The sequence below is a fragment of the Centruroides sculpturatus genome, unplaced genomic scaffold (genome assembly GCF_000671375.1).
Source record: "Centruroides sculpturatus isolate CEXI.00-Female unplaced genomic scaffold, Cexi_2.0 scaffold87, whole genome shotgun sequence".
In the NCBI taxonomy this organism is placed as follows: domain Eukaryota; kingdom Metazoa; phylum Arthropoda; class Arachnida; order Scorpiones; family Buthidae; genus Centruroides; species Centruroides sculpturatus.
This window is the reverse complement of record NW_019384414.1, coordinates 773,942-798,307: the sequence shown is the minus strand read 5'-3', so window position 1 is coordinate 798,307 and position 24,366 is coordinate 773,942. Positions and strand designations below refer to the sequence as shown.

Genomic DNA, 24,366 nt, shown 5'->3' with positions numbered 1-24,366 from the left:
ATGGTAGACCCAGTAGGTCGAGTGTTGTTGTGGTGTCAAAGGAAGTTGGTGATTAACGGACGCTGCGTCGTCCATGGGAGAATGGGGGTGGTTTCGTCATTGTGTTGATTGATGAGATTTGGGTTAGTAGTATTTTTTGGTCTACGAGTGTCTCCTAGGTAGGGAGGGTCGTAATCGCCCCCCGAACCGCGGGGGATTCCTTCCGTGTTGTTGGCTGGATTAGTACTCGAAAATACCTATCGCCCTGATGGAGACCTCTCAGAGCGCAATTAGAGGTAAAGAACGAAAAAGGAACAATGTTTTACTCTACATGAGAAATCCATAGGTAACAATCTTCGGAGTGAACAATGTGCACTAATAGGAGCCGTCTAAATTTTCAGTTTTAGTTTTCCCAATATGGCGTCGTTCGCGCTCTCTTTTCCTACCGACATAAAAGCTGCTTTATCGTTGCTGCTGCGACCCCTTGCAGCAAAAGTTTAAAAACGGTTCGCTACATGTCAGCGCTTTATTTAGAAACGCTTTGCTGTGTAGAGATCGAGCAGCTCTGCATAAAGAAACGCGCTAATCTCACGAGCACTCAAGAAAATATTCATAGAACAAGACAGAAAAAGCCGTCTTCAGTTTTGCATTATAATAAAGCAAAAGTCTATCGAACATTTGGAAAAATGTGTCAATCTAATAATATGAAAGAAAGTTTTGCTGATCTATTATTATTGTTGTTGTTTTGCCGGTTCGATCATTTAGGTTTTAATTCAACTTAGAGAATCGTAAAAGTTAGAGGGCGCTGTGTTCAGTTCATGCGGGAAATGGAGAGGTTGTAATGTTGCTTTCATTTATAGCATTCAGTATGAATTTTTATTTATTTTCATCATTAAAAAGCAACTGCCGTTGCATCCCGAGATACTGCACGCTTGCTTCTAAAGTAAGTTTAGAAAATTGCATGTATTTAATTTAAGCAAATTGATTTAACGTGAATTACAAGATACTTTGTACCACGTGTTACGAAGACGAGTGCTCAGTTTTTCATTGAAATTTATATTTTTAATAGAATCTTCCTTCTATACAAGAATCTAAAGGTTCGAAGATTTTGCATTTCTTTAACAAGGCTGAAAAAAATGAATTAGAGCAACACAATATAGGAGAGAAATATATTTCTCGATTGATTCAACATAGAGAAAGATACGGAGTTTTTAAGACACTCTCCGAATTGATTACGGTTACTGGCATTGGTGTAGATAAATTACAGAAAGTTAGCAAGAAAACTAGTACAAATAAGAAGTCAAACAAGACTCAAGCAGCGAATAAATTAGTAATTAATCCAGTTGTACCATCAGTAGCATGTGGCGTAAGTATAAAAATACAATATGTATTATTTTTAATAAAATGCATCTTAATCAATATGTTTGTTTAATTTAAAGCCACGTACATACTATAAAACATTTTTTTTAATGTAACAGCACCCAAGCAGACCACTGCTTAGTTTGATGCTGTTTGGTTGGGTTGCCTTTTTCTGGCCTGAGCCGAGCTCTGAATCGCAATGCGTTTTCGTAGTAATAAAACTGGTAAGTCAGAAGTAAAAGTGGAAAGGAAAAGTGTGTGTTTGCGTCGATGCTAGGAATATTGTTATGACGGACGATGTCCATACTTGCCGAATGCGGACTTGTGCATTTTTTGATGTTTTGGAATGGAGTGGAGCATTTTTAGAGGAAGTGGCTTCTGTCCCTAGTACTGAAGGGTTGTTGTATCTGGATCAGACTGCTTATTAAAAATGTTTAAAATTTTTACGTGACTTCAAACTCTGGTTCTTTAAAGTGGCAGATATATATATATATATATATATATATATATTTAGTGCCTTAACTAACTTATATGGTATGCAATCTGTTTATGGTAAAATCATATTCTTTTAACATAGTTCACATCACAATAATATTAGATTAAAATATCAATTAAAAAATTGTTTACTTTTTTGTTTTTATATTGTCTCCTTGGATCTTGTTTATTAATAGGATTTGTTATACTGGTATAGTTTCTGATTAGCAAAGAGAGGAAGTCTTAGTCAAAAGATAAATGAATGTTTTTACATTATTTAATTGCTAATCAGAAACTACTTTTGGAGACATTGCCATAGCCACTGTCACACAGCTGCTTCAATTTTGTTGGTTACCTTTTTGACTTTCTTTAATGCTTTTTGGGTGAATTAATAGGGCTTGCCAGAAATTCTGCACTGAAATGCTTTTTCATGGATCCAAACAATTGATAATCATATGGTGAAAGATTGGGACTGTGTGGTAGGTGACCCAGAATTTCTAACTGAAAGATGTCAGTGTTTAAACAGTATAAATGGACTACCATTTATACTGTTTAAACACTGACATCTTTCATTAGTGTGTGTTTTTCATTGTCATGAAGCAGGATGATTCCATTCCAGATCTCACACTGTGTATTCCTGAGGGCAGATTTAACTTTGGTTTCCAGCAAACTGAAGTTATATTGGGAAATGGTTGTAACTGTATTTTCCAGAAAATTGATTTAAATGACATGATATCAGTTTCAGAAAATTGTTACAAGGACTCCCAGCATTTTCCAGTTTCACTTTCTTCGTAGACAATGAATTCTTATTCCTTCATTCCATACTTGCATGTTTGCTCTCAAGTGTGTGATGGTCCACCCATGTTTCACTAAAGGTGATAATCTGCTTGAGAAACTATTACCTCTTTTTTTCATATTGTTTCAACAGCTGACTGGCTGCTTCTACTCTGCATCTTTTTATCAAATATCAAAGTTTTGGGAACTCATTGGACAGAGACCTTTCAAAAACAAAAGTGATTGTGAATAATGCTTTTCACACTACCATAACTGATAATCATTTCTGTGGCCACATCTCAAACTGAAATGTGGCAGTTTTTCAAAATCACTGATGTCTGAAGGTGCAAAATCAGAAAGATTCATAACCTGCTCATGTACTGTATTAAATGAACTGAACCTTCTCTCCCTACTGATGTGACAATCTTCTTCTTCTTCATCTTTGCCTTTTCCCATGTTTATATGGAGTCGGCATTTCCTTCTCTAATACTTTTTTCATTTCTCCTTATCAAGGGCTTTGTCTCTCTTAAGTCCCCTCTGGTTCAAGTCTTCCTCCACCTTATCTTTCCAAAGCAGCCTTAGTCTTCCTTTCACTACAGTTTTCCAACCTTCTTTCCAACATAATCTTCACTACTTTGCTCTATGTGGCCAAACACCTCAACCTACATTCTTGCATCTTTTTGCTCACGGGTCCCATCTTAACAGAACCTCTAATGAAATCATTCCTTATTCTATCCTTCCTTGACACTCCACACATCCATCTCAATATTCTCATCTCTGTCACCTCCATCTTTCTTTCTTGGGCTCTTGTTATTGCCCATGTCTCAGCTCCATTTAACATTGCAGGTCTAACAACTGATTTATGCAATTTTCCTTTCAGATTGCAGCTAACTTTCTTGTTGCATAACAGACTGCTCAGCTTCCTACAGTTCATCCATCCACATTGAATTCTATGCTGCACCTCAGAGTTCAATCCTCCTCCCATCTTGACAAATGTCCCAAGATATTTAAAACTTGGAACAAAAGGGAGTGGCACATTTTGGATTTTAATATTCTATTCCTCCACCATTCAGAGTCATATAAGCTGTTTTAGTTCTGCTAATCTTCATGCTCCTTTCTTGCAAAACTTTCCTCCAACCTTCCAGTTTCTTCTCAGCCTTGGTTTGGGAAAGTTAACAGAGCACAGTATCATCTGCAAACAGCATACTCCATGGAACCTCGCACTTCATGTCACACGCCAACATGTCCATTATCAAGTCAAACAAATAAGTACTATGGGCCAATCCCTGATGCAAACCAGCATTAACAAAGAATCCTTCTGTAGTGCCAACACTACTCTTAACTTTGGTCTCTGCTCCCTCGTTCATTTCCTTGATGAGCCTAACATATTTTTCTGGAACATTCTTTTCCCTCAAACATCTCCATATCTCTTGCCTTGGTATCCTATCATATGCCTTTTCTAGATCTATGAACACCATGTGCAAATCTTCCTGCATTTCCCTGTGCCTGTCCATTGGCTGTTTTAGAGCAAAGATAGCATCAATCATACTCCTTCCTGGCAAAAAGTCAAACTGTTCTTCTCCAATCTCATATTTCTGCCTAATCCTTCTTTCTACAATTTTCTCCTAAATCTTCATAGTAAGGGACAATATCTTTATATATTTGTAATTTCTGCAATTCTATAATCCACTTTACCTTTAAAGATTGGCACAAGAATGCTCTTCCTCCATTCATCTGGGATCTTCTCCTGCTGCCAGAGTTTCTTCATAAGGTCCCAGAGGATCTCAATTCCTTTCTTACCCAAAGCTCTCCAAACCTCAACCAGAATCCAATCAGTGCTTACTGCTTTCCCCATCTTCATTTTTCTGAGCACATTTTCCACTTCTCTGCTAATATCTTGCACCACTCCTTCATTTGCCTCTCCATTCTCGTATAAAGTTCTGGGGTTTTCTTCATTCAATAAATTCCTAAAATATACTTTCCATCTTTCCTTGACTCTTTTGTAATCTTGTAATACCACTCCTTTATCATCTTTAATCAGTTTAATAGAGGTAAAACCTTTTGACACTGATGTGACAATCAACTGTAAATTTCAACAGATTTGGTGTTCATTGTGCAAAAACATTACAATCCACCTCTGTCCCATTTTCACACTGAATGATGTCTGTGTAAAGGCAAATACCCTAGATGTCCTTCCTGCATGTTGCCACATGCATATGTTCTGCTATAAAATATTATAATGAGAGCAAAGTAGACATACTGTTTCAGAAATACAGTATACAAAAAATTCCAGGTCAATTTTGTTTTAAATAGTTTATTAGTTTGTAGAAGTAGTTCTTTAACTGTGTTCTGCTGAATCTTGAGTTGCAAAAAATATTTACTAGGAAATTTTATTTTCTTATTTTTAATGAAAACTAGGATACAGTTCTTAGTCAATTAAAGGAGTTAGAGTCGAGTATTTACATGGAATTGACATACTCTTAAACTAGTTTTCAGAACTACTAGTTCCAGAGTATAAATGTTTGATTGCACGTCACTAACCAAAAACAATTCACAAAATTTTATGAAAGTTTAACCTGTTTCAAAAATTGGGTTGTTTTGTCTTTTAAAATTTAAATGATTTATAAGACCACAGGTATGTAATCAATATGAAGTGTGACCAGTATGATAATATGTTACAAATATGTATTTCTCAATCTATGTGAGGGTCCGTGGTCCATCATGGTGTGAGGTTTTAGGGGTCTGCGACACAAGAAACATTGAGAACTACTATTCTAAATTAGTTTGGAAGTGAAGATCAGATAGTCTAGGACAGGGATGGTGAACCTTTTTTGAGCCTGCATTCCAAATACTAAGTATACTTAGTATGTAGTAAGTATACTACAAAAGCTAAGTATACTTAGCTTTAAAGATGTTTATGCATGCCAAAGACTTTGAACAACAATATATAATATACAGAAATTAAACAAATGCGTTTTAATTAGAATAAATATAAAAAAGCTGGTTTAAAAGATAGATGATAAATCAAAGTAGTATGATACGTTATGTGACAGATGATTTCTTCTTACGTGCCACAGGTTTGCCACCCCTGGCCTAGGTAATGCAATGGACAATGCATCTGCATGGTAAACAGTTGTGGGTTGATTTATTTTATCAAATTCATTGAATGTTAACTATTCTATTTTTAAATGACATTATACACATACAAGAAAGACATTGGCCGTACATGAGGCAGAAAAGAGGGTAAGAGGAAGGAGGAGGGAGAGGAGATACAGTAGAAAAATGTACCCTCTGTGTTTGATGTTGCCATGCAAGGCCATGTGACATTATACACAGACAATAAAACTTAATAACTACTAGTTAATTTCAACAAGTTATATTTTTAAAACTTTTATTTAGAGGTTTAAGCAATTAATGATGCATTGTAAAACAACTTCCATATGTATAAAAGCAATAATATGCTTATTAAAGAAATAAAATGTTTCTTTTCTAAAAATATATATTGATTTGAGTAATTTAATTATATGTGTTTTTTCTTTATTTAGAATATTAAAAGTGTTGTGGGATTGGACTTAACTCTTCCATATTTGACGGTCTCTCATCTGAGTCGAGACATGGTGCTTCACAGCTGGGAACGAATTCCTGTTTCGAACGATCTTAAATATGATATCCATGCTTGTTACAGTGAGGTATGTTTAAACAAATGTATTTAAATGTCTTTAATCAGGTTTATTGTTATTACTGTTAAAAACAGAAGTGAAATTTCAACCAATACATTTAAAAATTATATATAAAAGTCTGAATAACAATAGCTTTTATAGTTATAAATAATCTGAGCATTCTGCATTAACTTTAAAATGTAGGGTATTCCAATAGCAGTGCTAGATTTAATTGTATAATAAAACACATTGTTTATTGACTAGCTGATATTTTTATTTCAGTGCAAAGTAACATTATAATCCATTTCAGTGCTAATTCATTGTCTCCAAGCTTAAAAATGTTTGCCAAGGTGGCAAACATTTTTAAGCAAGTCTGGTGGCACACATGTGCTCTTTTCATAAAATTTCTTATGACACTGCTACATAATTCTGGCTCAGTTCTGCCAATAACATGCCGAATCTCAGTCTTGAGGCCAGGAATTGTTCATGGATTGTTAGCATAGATATGAGATTTGACAAACCCCCAAAGAAAAAGTTCCAGGATGTCAAATCAAACAAACTTGATGGCCAGTTCTGGTTAGAAATGTGGGAGATGACAGGGCCTAGAAATCATTTCTGAAAAAGTATGGCCCAATCAACGACATTTTCAAGATTGCCCACTATGTGCAATGCAATCACGATAACAGCATGCAATTTACATCCAGCACTGCTAATCGACAATCTGTATTTTAAAACAACACATATAAACTGGAAGGATATGAAATCAAGCTTTAAAAATCAAACATATTTTTAGACCTATCTAAAAAGTTTTCTAATCGGTCTGGAAACGGGGACCTAATTCTTGCATTTTGTGAAAACAGGTAAGATTGGCTATAATGTATAATCTTAATCTTTGTTATTGTTACTTTTTGCCCAAGCAACACTGGACTTATCTGCTAGTAGACAAATATTCCACAAGTGTTGAATTATTCAAAAGAACTACTGTGTCTTGAAATTACAATAGTTGGAACAATAAGAAAAAAATTAATGACAAAAGGAACACAGAGCATCAGTCTACAGAAATCTGTTATAACATTGCTGTTATTTGTGCATATTATCTATCTGTCCATTAAAAATAATTGCAAATGACCAGTGCTCGTAATGTTACAACTAATATATAAGATGTTTACAGTATACATACACAATACTTTTAATAATGATCTTTAATATATATTGCAAATAAAAAAGCCTAGGAAAGGTATTAATGCAAATGAAAGCAGCCAATATGCAGGGCACAGTACAAGAGGATATTTGAGAAATGAAGATTGTGCTTCAAGGCAAATTAGAAGGAAAGACAAGAGGAAGATCTAGACCTGTGTGCCTAGTCTCTAATTATGTAGGTAACAACACAAAAGGACAGTGACTATTAGAGGAAAACTGATCACCACTTGGCAACAACCCTCTGATAGAAAATACCACATGAATAAACCTAAATAATAGTATGTAATATTTAAGAACCTGGGGATGTAACAATTAGATCATTTATTTGGCAATAAATGCTAAAAATATTATATATTTACATCAACTTTGTATTTTCCACCCAATCTAAGGTTAAGCATTGTAGAGTTAAAAAAAAACTTTTAAAATGAATATAGATATATTTATAGTCTGTATTATTATTATTTTTATAATTGTATATTAAACATAAAACATAATGACATTTACTGTATTTACTTGAATATAAGACTACGTCGCATATAGGACGAAGTGTGACTTTAAAGATCAAAATAAAGAAAATTAAATTTATTAATAAAATTCTAATTTTATTTCATTTAATCACAAGTAAAATATTAAATGAACCTAAATGCATACATTATCCTGCAAAAATTACTGGCATTTTAAACTTTAAGGAAAAATCTTGTAAAATCAACAACGTAATTTGTTCACTTAAAGCTGGACAATTGGAAACCGTTTTTTTGCCAATTCTTATCAGTTGAATCCACTCTCTGTCAATTACACTTATGAGTTTCTTCAAATTATGATTTCCGAATAATCATCTGTTTTCATGTGGAAAAGGAATAAAACTTATATCATGCTCCCGTGTGATTTTGGAATTTCAACCTGGAATTCAATTCAAAAGTTTTGCTTTTCCTATTACTATTCATCTTTACTCCTGACAATATACAAGAACGATTCAAATGACCCAGATAAAATACTTATTAAATACAAGAGGGTAAGCATCTGGTAATAAATGTGAATATACTGTTCACAAAAGTTATTTGCAGAAACTCAAAGAATCTTTTGCTCACACCTATAGGACAACCTAGGAATTTGAAGCTATGATAAATGAATTAAAACCTCGTCTTATATGTGAGTAAATATGGTATATATTTAAGTTATCAGTACTGTATAGTCAAAAGTATTTTCTACATTAGCAAAAATTCATAAAATTGTTTTGCATTCATGATCATAATGAAATATTTTAGAAGTGAATAAGTCTTAAGATTTTTTAATTAAAAATAGTTTTTTGTGATTTAAATCATATTGTTTAAGTCTATAAATGAAGAAATTATTAGTATAAATCTAAAAAACAGACTAGTATACTTTGAATACAGATTGCTTATGTTATTGATAAAAGTAACTTGTAATATCTTCTATGATACTCCATTACATCTGTAAATCAAATTATACCTTATTAATGACAGAATATACTTTAAAAGCCAAAATAATTAACATATCTAGTTAGTAGAATAATTAGAAAGTAAATTATTTTGACCAATTTCATACATATTGTTCAATCAAATAATATGGCATAATTTGATAATTACTGATTTTCTATATGGTTTAATAACAAAATTATTAAATTAATAGTACCATTTTCATTTTAGGCAATTGACTTAGTATCGAGAATACCTGAAGCTGACATATACTTAATGGAGCAGAAAAGGCTTCGTGCTAAGCATTTAACTCACGTGCCGTACATGATAAGGCAGACTGCACTAGAATCGTTTATCTTAAGTCAATTCAAACATTCTGAAGATATTTTGCCAACTCATCTTAAGGTGGTGACCATAAAAAGCTCCTCATTATCCAGTGTCTTTCAAATACAAGTTGGAAATGAAAGGGTAACTAGCCAGGACATCATTCATAAACTATTAAACAAGGAGACCGTTCCTTTTTTGCCATCACTTCCAAAAATGTCCTTCGGTCCGGCGCTCCGAGAGTTGTACTTTCGTAGTAATTTAACCGACAGAGAATTCATGTGCAATAGTCTTTTATTATGTTTGGCATTTTACGAACATATTGTTTTTAAAGCAGAAAATAATATATTATAATGTATATTTATGCCAAATGTAAATACTGTATAAATAGTTGTTATAAAATTATTTATGTACATATGGTTTGAAATTGTAAAAATTTAATTCTTTACTACCAAAAGAGATCTTTACAGTTTCAAACATTACCTGTTAACTTAGAATGTTTGATGGTTTCACAAAAATTTAATGTAAGATGCAGATGCTGAAAAAGTAGTTCTCAAGATTGAATATCTAGGAATAAAGAGATTTAATATATATATATTAAAACATTTACAAAATATATTTGTTTTATATACACAGTTCCTCTGATGCTTGACAGTCGGAAATTTGGGGGTCTGTAATAAAAAGTTTTTAAATCAATCAGGGAGAACAATACATCTTAAAATATTTATTTGATAGCTTTAAATAGAATATATTTTTAAAAATAAATTCCATAAAAATAATTACATTTAAAAGCTGTTACTTCTTGTCACTGGTAACATTTTTATCACTAAATCCTAATTTAGACCATTCTTCTTTTTTCATTAGATCCCTGATAATCACAAATAATGATTTTAATTTATAATTATTATTATTATTATTTAATGTAATTTTATTGAAATTACTTGTCCATTCTACATTGAAGATATTCCTTAGCTATTAAACGACACATTGAATTGTCACCGTCATTCTGGTGCAAACACAACAGATATTCGAGCATCGGTTTCTTACATTCTCCTAGAATACATATAAGAATAAATTATATAATATTTCTTAATGTTTATGCAATAATATTTCTTAAAGTTCTTAGAAACTCAATAGGTGTATTTGTAATCTGTATGTTTTCTCGCTATGCTGCTTCTTAAGTCATGAAAGCATCACTTTATCTCAATTTTTTTCATTCAGTATGGGTTCTATGGCAAAAGTCAATGGCTCAATTCTTGGAGAAATGTTCTCTCAATTATTGAAATTTGCCAATGGAGACTAGAGTTGTTTGTGATTTTAAAAAATCAGCAATGAATTAACTAACTTTCCTGGCTGTTATGAAATTCTATTTATAAAAAAGCAAAAAAACCTTAATTTTGAGAGTAGTTTTTAAAAATATTGTAAATGCCAAGAATGAGTAAAATTTTCATTAAGTCTGACTACTCAAGACACAACATGACCTCCCTCTATTTCTCCACCCTTGACATTTAGCCACCAAAACTTAATAGCATTAATGCCTATCATATATAAGTTACTGTGCCAAATTTTGTTTCTTAACCTTTATTCCATCTGAGACATTAAATGATCCACACATGATATTAGTTTCTTTGAGTTTGGGAGTCTGAAAACATCAAGATTTCAAATACCCAAAAGGTCATGCAAGACAATTACAATACTATGTCATAACAGCCAAGAAAGTAAAATTGGTTGCCAATTAATTTCTACTGCCAAAAAAAAAAATTACTTTATTCCAATCATTGGCGTTGGAACTACCATTTTATGAAATACAGCGTACAAAAAAAGCAAGTCTTCATGAAAAACAAAAGTAGACAAAACAGGTAGATCAAACTGTACGAAATATTGCTCATTTGATTTCTCTCTTGACAGACAATATAATGAGGGCTAACGTACCCCATATATTTTATCACTAAATATTCTTCAAATATGGTCACTATGTAATTTTGCCAACTATTGAAAGTACTCTATTCATGCAAAGTGCACACAGGTAGGCAACTTAAGTGAAGCAAATTTCAGCAAATGAAAGTGCTATATCTGTGTGCACTTTGCACAAATAGAATATGACCAACGATGACGATAATTTAGCTAACATTGCATGTTGTTTTGATAATACTGTATCCCAATTTTGTTCCCTTAGAGATTTTCTTAGATTGTTTTATCTTCAATCTTACAATTTTATCTAATTAAGGATGCAGGAAAGCTGCTTAATTAATAGATATATCTAGTTCTATATTTTTAGATGATGAAATATTGCCTCTATTAGTTATTTACATATTAGTTAGTGGAGCAGATAACATCATCAATCATCTTCACTAAATCAGAAATCTTGAAGGTTTGTAATGCTTTGTCTGTATTGCTCACCAATAATCTTCCATTTATCTTTCTTAAGAAACATTCAAACCAATGTTGTCCAGTATTGGAGATCAGTTTAATTTTTTTAAGGGAAAATAATAATAAATGGATGAAGAAACTTAGTGGAGATTAAACAGATGATTATTTTAAAAAATAAACATTAGAAACAATATTAAATTAAAATACACATATATCAGAAATGTTAATAACACAATCTTCATACCTATTATTATTATTATGTAGATGCTGAATTAAATGAGAATTTTATAATTAACCAAATACACAGCTTATTACGCACAATATGGTGATAAAGTAGAAATTTTCCACTAGTTCTCAAGATAGTTTTTAATCTTCCTGGATAGGACTGCATCCTACTTTATCCATATTGTATATCATGCTGTACAGTTTTATTAATGTTCTTACCATTGCTTCTGTGGTCTTAACAATTTACTCATTCACTTATTACTGATAAAATCAGTCGATCTTCTGTTAATTGGATACAAAACAAAGACTGATTTAAATATCTAAGACCTCTTCCATAACAAGTTTTTCTGATCAAGCCATCCAAATTTATCATTTCAAATATGAAGATATATTATAATTTGTATATCATATGGAAAATATTAGGGATTTCTTTACAATTATTAAAATCAAAGATTTTATCACGAAATTCAAACCATACAATGAACAATTTTAAATTGAATAGATGAGAAATGATTCACAAGTTAATCACAAACACAAACTGAATTATTATACTACGTTTGTACAGATGGTCGAGCAGTTAATACATCCACCTACTGCTCTGGAGATTCCGGAATAAATGTAGATGGTTGAAAAACTCTAGGAATTTCTTGTGGGTAATCTGTCTAAGATACATCAGACCCACAGATGGGGACATAGTCAAATGCATTATCGACATAATTAAAAGGCCTCTTAGTACCCACAGAGCAGTGTCAAAAATGAAATACAGTGCGTGATCGGTTAATGAACATAATCCGTTTCAAGACTTTGCTCTCTATCCGAATTCTTCGTTAACCAATTATTGATTTACTATATGTTTTTATGGGAATTTGATTAATTTGTTCTGGAGAACCCAAAAAATATATACTTTCTTACTATGTTTACTTATATGTAATAATAAAAATACATATATACACAGTCTTGCATTTTAATTAGTCATGATTTTTCTGTTTGTGGGGGTTAAAGAATCTGTCTAATGTCAATTTCTTTTCTATTGCTAATAATCAATTTCTTTTCTCTCTTCTTCAGGATTTTTCAGAAGTAATTAATAGCATTGTAATTGTAGCGATCCCTAAGCCTATTAACCTCAACCTGGTTTGGATGCCATACTAAGACCATTGTTCTGACATCCTCCCACATCTTCAAAAGATGTTTAATAGCAGATATCAGCATTAATCCTCTTTTTCAGAAGAAAACATATCTTGCCTAGTTTCTTGATGTTCTTCATTCAAGAGTTCTTGGTGTTCTGTCATTAGATCAGTTTCAGATTCCATTATGAGCTCTTCAATGTTCTTTATTTCTCAGATGTGATTTTTGTTACTCCTTTAGCTGTTTGAGTCTTCTTGATTATACTGTATCTTTCTTAGATAAGATTGAACTGCAGCCTACTGTAGACTTGTTCAAGCCATACTGCCCAGCAACATCATACATCTGCTCACTCTCTACCTTTGCTATTATACTCACGTTTCAAAAATAAAAACTGATGCAAAACTTAACGAGTGCCCACCTAACAGTCTAGTGAATACTATAAAAAAATTGTTTCTGTCAGAAAAAGAAAAGGTTGGAATTACAAGGATGAGTTTCAATGTTCAGAGGAATACTATCTGATCGGTATATACCAGGTTGAGCGTCGATGCTGGCGTCTACCAAGCTCTGAAAGTTTCGAATTGTTGCCCGAAGACAAGGGAAGACCAATCGATATTTATTATTTTACATTGCTTCTTATTATGTTTGTTCTGTGAGGTGTTTGTTGTCCAAACATAAAAATCTTTTGTGAAAGTATTCATTATCTGATTTATTCGTAGTCCAAACTGTTTGTTAACTGATCAAGCCACTATATATTTTGCTTCAGTTGATATTTTAGAAGACTTCGGAAAAGTCAATCAGATTTATTTTAAGGGTTCTCTGTTATTTCCTAGGAAGAACGTTATAATACGTATTTTATATATAAAGTAAGCTGGTCAATTTCACTATACAGTTTCAATATTGTGCATTAAATACACAACAGCAAGCTAATACATGCCACATTACATATGCATTTTTAGTCTTGTGTCAAAAAAAGGAAAATATGCTCTCAGATATTGTTAGAGTTTATTTTATTTTAAATTTTCATCAATTTTTAAAACTCAGCATTGCAAGAAATAAGTTTAAGAAGATATAAAGAGTCATTCTTAAAAAAAATAAAACATTGATTTTTGTGTAGGGATGGCTTCCAACCCTAGCAACATGTAATAGTGTTTGACAGAGCTAAAATAATGCCCATAGTTTCATATTGTGATCTATAATACTGGGACATGTTCTATGGGCATGGTCTATAATACTGATAAGATCATCACAGAATCACCCAGAGCTGCAATTGTTCGAAAAAAACAGAATCAGAAGATGAAATTTTACTTTTAAAAATACATTGAAAAATTGATACAGTATTTATATAAAAATACACTATCTGACCTTCATGATCTAATGGAAAACTTCCTTTTTCTGGAGGAACAGGCTTAAATGTCTTCTGACCGAAACCACTCATATAAGACATGATGAACGTATTTAAATTTCTTGTTTTAAGTAGATAATGAGAGGAGAAAAAACAATTTTCAAAACCTAAACTAATCAAAACACGTGTACTGAAATATTATCCATCTGGTGAGCATTTTGTCAACTATTAAAAGGCTCAAACAAATTAAAATTTTTTATAAACTATTANATATAAGACTATGTCGCATATAGGACGAAGTGTGACTTTAAAGATCAAAATAAAGAAAATTAAATTTATTAATAAAATTCTAATTTTATTTCATTTAATCACAAGTAAAATATTAAATGAACCTAAATGCATACATTATCCTGCAAAAATTACTGGCATTTTAAACTTTAAGGAAAAATCTTGTAAAATCAACAACGTAATTTGTTCACTTAAAGCTGGACAATTGGAAACCGTTTTTTTGCCAATTCTTATCAGTTGAATCCACTCTCTGTCAATTACACTTATGAGTTTCTTCAAATTATGATTTCCGAATAATCATCTGTTTTCATGTGGAAAAGGAATAAAACTTATATCATGCTCCCGTGTGATTTTGGAATTTCAACCTGGAATTCAATTCAAAAGTTTTGCTTTTCCTATTACTATTCATCTTTACTCCTGACAATATACAAGAACGATTCAAATGACCCAGATAAAATACTTATTAAATACAAGAGGGTAAGCATCTGGTAATAAATGTGAATATACTGTTCACAAAAGTTATTTGCAGAAACTCAAAGAATCTTTTGCTCACACCTATAGGACAACCTAGGAATTTGAAGCTATGATAAATGAATTAAAACCTCGTCTTATATGTGAGTAAATATGGTATATATTTAAGTTATCAGTACTGTATAGTCAAAAGTATTTTCTACATTAGCAAAAATTCATAAAATTGTTTTGCATTCATGATCATAATGAAATATTTTAGAAGTGAATAAGTCTTAAGATTTTTTAATTAAAAATAGTTTTTTGTGATTTAAATCATATTGTTTAAGTCTATAAATGAAGAAATTATTAGTATAAATCTAAAAAACAGACTAGTATACTTTGAATACAGATTGCTTATGTTATTGATAAAAGTAACTTGTAATATCTTCTATGATACTCCATTACATCTGTAAATCAAATTATACCTTATTAATGACAGAATATACTTTAAAAGCCAAAATAATTAACATATCTAGTTAGTAGAATAATTAGAAAGTAAATTATTTTGACCAATTTCATACATATTGTTCAATCAAATAATATGGCATAATTTGATAATTACTGATTTTCTATATGGTTTAATAACAAAATTATTAAATTAATAGTACCATTTTCATTTTAGGCAATTGACTTAGTATCGAGAATACCTGAAGCTGACATATACTTAATGGAGCAGAAAAGGCTTCGTGCTAAGCATTTAACTCACGTGCCGTACATGATAAGGCAGACTGCACTAGAATCGTTTATCTTAAGTCAATTCAAACATTCTGAAGATATTTTGCCAACTCATCTTAAGGTGGTGACCATAAAAAGCTCCTCATTATCCAGTGTCTTTCAAATACAAGTTGGAAATGAAAGGGTAACTAGCCAGGACATCATTCATAAACTATTAAACAAGGAGACCGTTCCTTTTTTGCCATCACTTCCAAAAATGTCCTTCGGTCCGGCGCTCCGAGAGTTGTACTTTCGTAGTAATTTAACCGACAGAGAATTCATGTGCAATAGTCTTTTATTATGTTTGGCATTTTACGAACATATTGTTTTTAAAGCAGAAAATAATATATTATAATGTATATTTATGCCAAATGTAAATACTGTATAAATAGTTGTTATAAAATTATTTATGTACATATGGTTTGAAATTGTAAAAATTTAATTCTTTACTACCAAAAGAGATCTTTACAGTTTCAAACATTACCTGTTAACTTAGAATGTTTGATGGTTTCACAAAAATTTAATGTAAGATGCAGATGCTGAAAAAGTAGTTCTCAAGATTGAATATCTAGGAATAAAGAGATTTAATATATATATATTAAAACATTTACAAAATATATTTGTTTTATATACACAGTTCCTCTGATGCTTGACAGTCGGAAATTTGGGGGTCTGTAATAAAAAGTTTTTAAATCAATCAGGGAGAACAATACATCTTAAAATATTTATTTGATAGCTTTAAATAGAATATATTTTTAAAAATAAATTCCATAAAAATAATTACATTTAAAAGCTGTTACTTCTTGTCACTGGTAACATTTTTATCACTAAATCCTAATTTAGACCATTCTTCTTTTTTCATTAGATCCCTGATAATCACAAATAATGATTTTAATTTATAATTATTATTATTATTATTTAATGTAATTTTATTGAAATTACTTGTCCATTCTACATTGAAGATATTCCTTAGCTATTAAACGACACATTGAATTGTCACCGTCATTCTGGTGCAAACACAACAGATATTCGAGCATCGGTTTCTTACATTCTCCTAGAATACATATAAGAATAAATTATATAATATTTCTTAATGTTTATGCAATAATATTTCTTAAAGTTCTTAGAAACTCAATAGGTGTATTTGTAATCTGTATGTTTTCTCGCTATGCTGCTTCTTAAGTCATGAAAGCATCACTTTATCTCAATTTTTTTCATTCAGTATGGGTTCTATGGCAAAAGTCAATGGCTCAATTCTTGGAGAAATGTTCTCTCAATTATTGAAATTTGCCAATGGAGACTAGAGTTGTTTGTGATTTTAAAAAATCAGCAATGAATTAACTAACTTTCCTGGCTGTTATGAAATTCTATTTATAAAAAAGCAAAAAAACCTTAATTTTGAGAGTAGTTTTTAAAAATATTGTAAATGCCAAGAATGAGTAAAATTTTCATTAAGTCTGACTACTCAAGACACAACATGACCTCCCTCTATTTCTCCACCCTTGACATTTAGCCACCAAAACTTAATAGCATTAATGCCTATCATATATAAGTTACTGTGCCAAATTTTGTTTCTTAACCTTTATTCCATCTGAGACATTAAATGATCCACACATGATATTAGTTTCTTTGAGTTTGGGAGTCTGAAAACATCAAGATTTCAAATACCCAAAAGGTCATGCAAGACAATTACAATACTATGTCATAACAGCCAAGAAAGTAAAATTGGTTGCCAATTAATTTCTACTGCCAAAAAAAAAAATTACTTTATTCCAATCATTGGCGTTGGAACTACCATTTTATGAAATACAGCGTACAAAAAAAGCAAGTCTTCATGAAAAACAAAAGTAGACAAAACAGGTAGATCAAACTGTACGAAATATTGCTCATTTGATTTCTCTCTTGACAGACAATATAATGAGGGCTAACGTACCCCATATATTTTATCACTAAATATTCTTCAAATATGGTCACTATGTAATTTTGCCAACTATTGAAAGTACTCTATTCATGCAAAGTGCACACAGGTAGGCAACTTAAGTGAAGCAAATTTCAGCAAATGAAAGTGCTATATCTGTGTGCACTTTGCACAAATAGAATATGACCAACGATGACGATAATTTAGCTAACATTGCATGTTGTTTTGATAATACTGTATCCCAATTTTGTTCCCTTAGAGATTTTCTTAGATTGTTTTATCTTCAATCTTACAATTTTATCTAATTAAGGATGCAGGAAAGCTGCTTAATTAATAGATATATCTAGTTCTATATTTTTAGATGATGAAATATTGCCTCTATTAGTTATTTACATATTAGTTAGTGGAGCAGATAACATCATCAATCATCTTCACTAAATCAGAAATCTTGAAGGTTTGTAATGCTTTGTCTGTATTGCTCACCAATAATCTTCCATTTATCTTTCTTAAGAAACATTCAAACCAATGTTGTCCAGTATTGGAGATCAGTTTAATTTTTTTAAGGGAAAATAATAATAAATGGATGAAGAAACTTAGTGGAGATTAAACAGATGATTATTTTAAAAAATAAACATTAGAAACAATATTAAATTAAAATACACATATATCAGAAATGTTAATAACACAATCTTCATACCTATTATTATTATTATGTAGATGCTGAATTAAATGAGAATTTTATAATTAACCAAATACACAGCTTATTACGCACAATATGGTGATAAAGTAGAAATTTTCCACTAGTTCTCAAGATAGTTTTTAATCTTCCTGGATAGGACTGCATCCTACTTTATCCATATTGTATATCATGCTGTACAGTTTTATTAATGTTCTTACCATTGCTTCTGTGGTCTTAACAATTTACTCATTCACTTATTACTGATAAAATCAGTCGATCTTCTGTTAATTGGATACAAAACAAAGACTGATTTAAATATCTAAGACCTCTTCCATAACAAGTTTTTCTGATCAAGCCATCCAAATTTATCATTTCAAATATGAAGATATATTATAATTTGTATATCATATGGAAAATATTAGGGATTTCTTTACAATTATTAAAATCAAAGATTTTATCACGAAATTCAAACCATACAATGAACAATTTTAAATTGAATAGATGAGAAATGATTCACAAGTTAATCACAAACACAAACTGAATTATTATACTACGTTTGTACAGATGGTCGAGCAGTTAATACATCCACCTACTGCTCTGGAGATTCCGGAATAAATGTAGATGGTTGAAAAACTCTAGGAATTTCTTGTGGGTAATCTGTCTAAGATACATCAGACCCACAGATGGGGACATAGTCAAATGCATTATCGACATAATTAAAAGGCCTCTTAGTACCCACAGAGCAGTGTCAAAAATGAAATACAGTGCGTGATCGGTTAATGAACATAATCCGTTTCAAGACTTTGCTCTCTATCCGAATTCTTCGTTAACCAATTATTGATTTACTATATGTTTTTATGGGAATTTGATTAATTTGTTCTGGAGAACCCAAAAAATATATACTTTCTTACTATGTTTACTTATATGTAATAATAAAAATACATATATACACAGTCTTGCATTTTAATTAGTCATGATTTTTCTGTTTGTGGGGGTTAAAGAATCTGTCTAATGTCAATTTCTTTTCTATTGCTAATAATCAATTTCTTTTCTCTCTTCTTCAGGATTTTTCAGAAGTAATTAATAGCATTGTAATTGTAGCGATCCCTAAGCCTATTAACCTCAACCTGGTTTGGATGCCATACTAAGACCATTGTTCTGACATCCTCCCACATCTTCAAAAGATGTTTAATAGCAGATATCAGCATTAATCCTCTTTTTCAGAAGAAAACATATCTTGCCTAGTTTCTTGATGTTCTTCATTCAAGAGTTCTTGGTGTTCTGTCATTAGATCAGTTTCAGATTCCATTATGAGCTCTTCAATGTTCTTTATTTCTCAGATGTGATTTTTGTTACTCCTTTAGCTGTTTGAGTCTTCTTGATTATACTGTATCTTTCTTAGATAAGATTGAACTGCAGCCTACTGTAGACTTGTTCAAGCCATACTGCCCAGCAACATCATACATCTGCTCACTCTCTACCTTTGCTATTATACTCACGTTTCAAAAATAAAAACTGATGCAAAACTTAACGAGTGCCCACCTAACAGTCTAGTGAATACTATAAAAAAATTGTTTCTGTCAGAAAAAGAAAAGGTTGGAATTACAAGGATGAGTTTCAATGTTCAGAGGAATACTATCTGATCGGTATATACCAGGTTGAGCGTCGATGCTGGCGTCTACCAAGCTCTGAAAGTTTCGAATTGTTGCCCGAAGACAAGGGAAGACCAATCGATATTTATTATTTTACATTGCTTCTTATTATGTTTGTTCTGTGAGGTGTTTGTTGTCCAAACATAAAAATCTTTTGTGAAAGTATTCATTATCTGATTTATTCGTAGTCCAAACTGTTTGTTAACTGATCAAGCCACTATATATTTTGCTTCAGTTGATATTTTAGAAGACTTCGGAAAAGTCAATCAGATTTATTTTAAGGGTTCTCTGTTATTTCCTAGGAAGAACGTTATAATACGTATTTTATATATAAAGTAAGCTGGTCAATTTCACTATACAGTTTCAATATTGTGCATTAAATACACAACAGCAAGCTAATACATGCCACATTACATATGCATTTTTAGTCTTGTGTCAAAAAAAGGAAAATATGCTCTCAGATATTGTTAGAGTTTATTTTATTTTAAATTTTCATCAATTTTTAAAACTCAGCATTGCAAGAAATAAGTTTAAGAAGATATAAAGAGTCATTCTTAAAAAAAATAAAACATTGATTTTTGTGTAGGGATGGCTTCCAACCCTAGCAACATGTAATAGTGTTTGACAGAGCTAAAATAATGCCCATAGTTTCATATTGTGATCTATAATACTGGGACATGTTCTATGGGCATGGTCTATAATACTGATAAGATCATCACAGAATCACCCAGAGCTGCAATTGTTCGAAAAAAACAGAATCAGAAGATGAAATTTTACTTTTAAAAATACATTGAAAAATTGATACAGTATTTATATAAAAATACACTATCTGACCTTCATGATCTAATGGAAAACTTCCTTTTTCTGGAGGAACAGGCTTAAATGTCTTCTGACCGAAACCACTCATATAAGACATGATGAACGTATTTAAATTTCTTGTTTTAAGTAGATAATGAGAGGAGAAAAAACAATTTTCAAAACCTAAACTAATCAAAACACGTGTACTGAAATATTATCCATCTGGTGAGCATTTTGTCAACTATTAAAAGGCTCAAACAAATTAAAATTTTTTATAAACTATTACTTCTAATTAAAATTTATGAATTAATAAATTATCAATTATAGGAAACATCTAAATATTTACTTTTTTCTATTTCCAACTTAGAATTAATTTATATTCTTGTCAATAGATGGAAGCATTAAATTTTATTAGAATATTTTACTGTATTAATTAATATGATATAAATAACTTATTATATTAAATAAATATTATAAGTGTTTTGTCTTTATATAAAAAATATTTATAATAAATTATAATCATGATTTAATAATATAATTTTTAAAAAACTACATTTGAATTATTAATACTTAAATCACGTGATCAAACGTGACCTAGCTTAACTTCTTAAAACTATATAAAATATGAATGTATAAGTGTATTAATTTAAAATATTTGTTAATAGTAATAAATTAAATAATATTACTATCGAATTTACATTTATGCAAAATGAAAATACCAAATCATTGTTCAATTATTTTACATGAATATAAAAATTTCAAAAGAACTTCTACCTTGACATAAAAACGTTCATAATTTATTTATATATTTATTAATATTACTAAACAAATGCATATTATTTTAATATAATTCATTTAAAGAATCGAATTAATTATAGATTAACCAATAAGCATCATTAAAAATTGTGTATGTTTAAAGATTTAAAATAATGGATTTACTTTGTTGAAATATTTTAATACTTGCAAAAATAATTTCCTTGACACAAAACAAACGGAAATTATTAATACGATTTATAATTACGATTATAAAATTAATTAAAATATTTTTATAATTTTTGAGATAGCCATTATCGTACGACAGATGGCGCTAATTGAAATGGACAGATTTTTCTAATGTTGATGGTTGATCTTGGTGGGAGTCGTGGAAGTGTTGACAATAATGTTTGCTCTATTGTGACATTTTAAAAGCGAATTACAGCATTGTATGCTTATTTATATCTTCCAGTTCTAACTGTATTAATATATATATATATATAATGGTAGGGACAAAAGCAAGAGTGAAAGAAGAACATCATCAGCTGAAAAGATTGAACTATAATCAAGGTATATAGCATTTATCAATGTATTTTTAGTATATAACCTCTTATTCCTAATAATCTTCATGTATATAGATTGTTATTATAATAATACTTAAATTGTAAAATGGTTATATTCCTCCATATTCATTAAAAAAGATGATAATAAAAAATTTAAAGTTAACTTTCAATTTTTTTGTATAATTTTTTGTTTTTGTTTTATTACAATTGATTTTTTTTTCTTGCAAAATAAAGCTAAATGTTACATACAAGTACATTATTTTAAGAACCCTTAATTATAATAATAATAATAATCTAAGAAACAAATTTTTAAAGATAATATAATTTTAAATTATATTTAATCAATTTATTATTATTATTTAAATTTTTTGGCAAAATTACAGTTATTTTGTGCATGTACTGTACTTTCAGCTTTCTTATTATAATTTTCATGTATTTTATTTTTTCATTGGAGAGAATAATTTGAATTTTATTCATTTGTAATTTCGTATATATATTCTTTATGAATATAATTAATCAACAGGTATCGTATCTATAGTTTGTTTTAAATTTTTTTTCTTATATGGAGATCATACTGGAACTGATCCAGAATGTGGCGATCTTCTAACACCAATATCTCCTCCAGAAGATCTTTATCAACATTTGACAATTATGGCAGAAGGAGAGAAGCCAATGATGAATTATTTAGAGGGTAATCAATTATAATTTTTCAGTTTTTTTTCCTTAAAACTAAGTTGTATTATTGTATGAAAAGTTATTTTAGTGAATTGCTGTTTTTTCTGTACTTATAAATATTAATTTTATGTAATTTTAGAGTTAGATAAGATAAGATGAAACATATATTGTTTTGGTGCCATAAATAACTCACATTTTTAATTTAGTTTCTCACTACACTTTAATATCACCAAACAAAACAGAAACAAATATAAACTATACAAGCTGTATTTTTGCCGAATAAGTAATATGATCGTAAATATAGTAAGTTAATTTATGATTTTGTATTAAAAAATTCTGAAAATTAATATTGTTAAGACAGATTTCATTTATACTTCAAAGTTGGCTGACAATACATTTTCTAATCATTTTTCTAATAAATTTATTAAGTTAATGAATGATGTCTAATATAGATAAACCCTTGTGCTACTCTTTTTAATTAGAAAAAAATATGTAATCCATAATGATAATATGTAGTAAGTTTCGTATCAGCAGTAAAGGAAGCAGTAGGTGAAGTATTTGAACGAAACAAGATAAACACGAAGCACTGACGTACAAAAAGTATAATTAGCAACTGTAAATAAACAGAAGAGATACTCGTACACTTGTATTATTAAATTCTATGTACATAAAATAAAATGGATTTTAAAATATGTGAATCAAATGTATCCATTACAGTATTGGTTTATAAATAGTAAGTACATCATTTATTATAACTGCAGAGGAATGTTATAATTTTGTTGTGCTTTAATTAATTTGCCATACATTTTTAATTAATTTTGAAAATGTTTAATTGTATTATAATATTGATAAAGTTGTGTATCATTATTAATATATTTTCTCTATTTAGCTAATTCAGGAAATGGAACTTTAGTTCATTGAAAATTAATTTGATTAATTAATTGGTGTTTAATAACAAATTTTTTAAATGCAGGTCATAAGTTTTATTATTTAAATACATTAATTAAAAACTATATTAATATACAAATAAGATTAAAAATGTCATAAATAACTGGTCTAAACATATCATTTCTAATGCTTATTCCAAAATCAATTATAATTATATTAATTGCATTTAGTAATAGTAATTGTATTAATTTAATAAGAAAATAGGGTGACCCAAAAATTGGTTAACCAGTTATGTGAAGTAGCATGGTCAAGTATTATTTATGGAGAAAGAAGCATTGTTATTATTTTTATGATTGCTTTAGTGTAAAAAAAGAAAATATGGTTAACTGATTTTTGGACCACCCTGTGAATATTTTTCCTTTATCTGAAAAATAACAGAAGAAAAAATTAGTTTAGTTTAATTGCTATTAATTATATATTTAGACAGATATTTTTACATTAATAAAATATTTAATTTACTTTTTTGCTATTTTAAGATTTATGATGAAAAAAAAAATTTTTTTTTTCAAAGCAATATCTGTCTTAAATTGATTATGACAAAAGATTGACAGATCCATTAGGATTTTTTTTTTTTTTTTTTATTCAGAAATTTGATAAAAGG

At 29.9% G+C, this 24,366-nt stretch overlaps 4 protein-coding genes across 4 annotated transcripts in view; 2 read left to right on the top strand and 2 right to left on the bottom strand.

Moving 5' to 3' along the window:
• Window positions 1–762: 762 nt before the first annotated feature.
• Window positions 763–9,585, top strand: LOC111619138 (transcription elongation factor, mitochondrial-like). The gene is made up of 4 exons (XM_023360809.1): window positions 763–922; window positions 1,049–1,345; window positions 6,132–6,275; window positions 9,113–9,585. The coding sequence occupies exons 1-4, from the start codon at window positions 821–823 to the stop codon at window positions 9,557–9,559; spliced, it is 990 nt and encodes a 329-aa protein (XP_023216577.1). The 5' UTR covers window positions 763–820; the 3' UTR covers window positions 9,560–9,585.
• A 183-nt stretch (window positions 9,586–9,768) lies between these two features.
• Window positions 9,769–14,456, bottom strand: LOC111619139 (cytochrome c oxidase assembly protein COX19-like). The gene is made up of 4 exons (XM_023360810.1): window positions 14,288–14,456; window positions 10,147–10,258; window positions 9,989–10,073; window positions 9,769–9,876 (listed from the first exon to the last, which is right to left on the bottom strand). Exons 1-3 carry the CDS (start codon window positions 14,367–14,369, stop codon window positions 10,001–10,003), a joined length of 267 nt encoding a protein of 88 aa, XP_023216578.1. The 5' UTR covers window positions 14,370–14,456; the 3' UTR covers window positions 9,769–9,876; window positions 9,989–10,000.
• Window positions 14,457–16,051: 1,595 nt separating this feature from the next.
• Window positions 16,052–21,033, bottom strand: LOC111619137 (cytochrome c oxidase assembly protein COX19-like). The gene is made up of 4 exons (XM_023360808.1): window positions 20,863–21,033; window positions 16,722–16,833; window positions 16,564–16,648; window positions 16,052–16,451 (listed from the first exon to the last, which is right to left on the bottom strand). Exons 1-3 carry the CDS (start codon window positions 20,942–20,944, stop codon window positions 16,576–16,578), a joined length of 267 nt encoding a protein of 88 aa, XP_023216576.1. The 5' UTR covers window positions 20,945–21,033; the 3' UTR covers window positions 16,052–16,451; window positions 16,564–16,575.
• An 879-nt stretch (window positions 21,034–21,912) lies between these two features.
• LOC111619135 (mechanosensory protein 2-like) overlaps window positions 21,913–24,366 on the top strand; it is a 26,954-nt gene continuing 24,500 nt past the window's right edge. Inside the window, exons 1-2 of the mRNA XM_023360805.1 lie at window positions 21,913–22,149; window positions 22,711–22,833. Of these exons, the coding sequence (XP_023216573.1) occupies window positions 22,083–22,149; window positions 22,711–22,833 (190 nt within the window). The 5' untranslated portion in view covers window positions 21,913–22,082. The remainder of the gene's footprint in view (window positions 22,150–22,710; window positions 22,834–24,366) is intronic.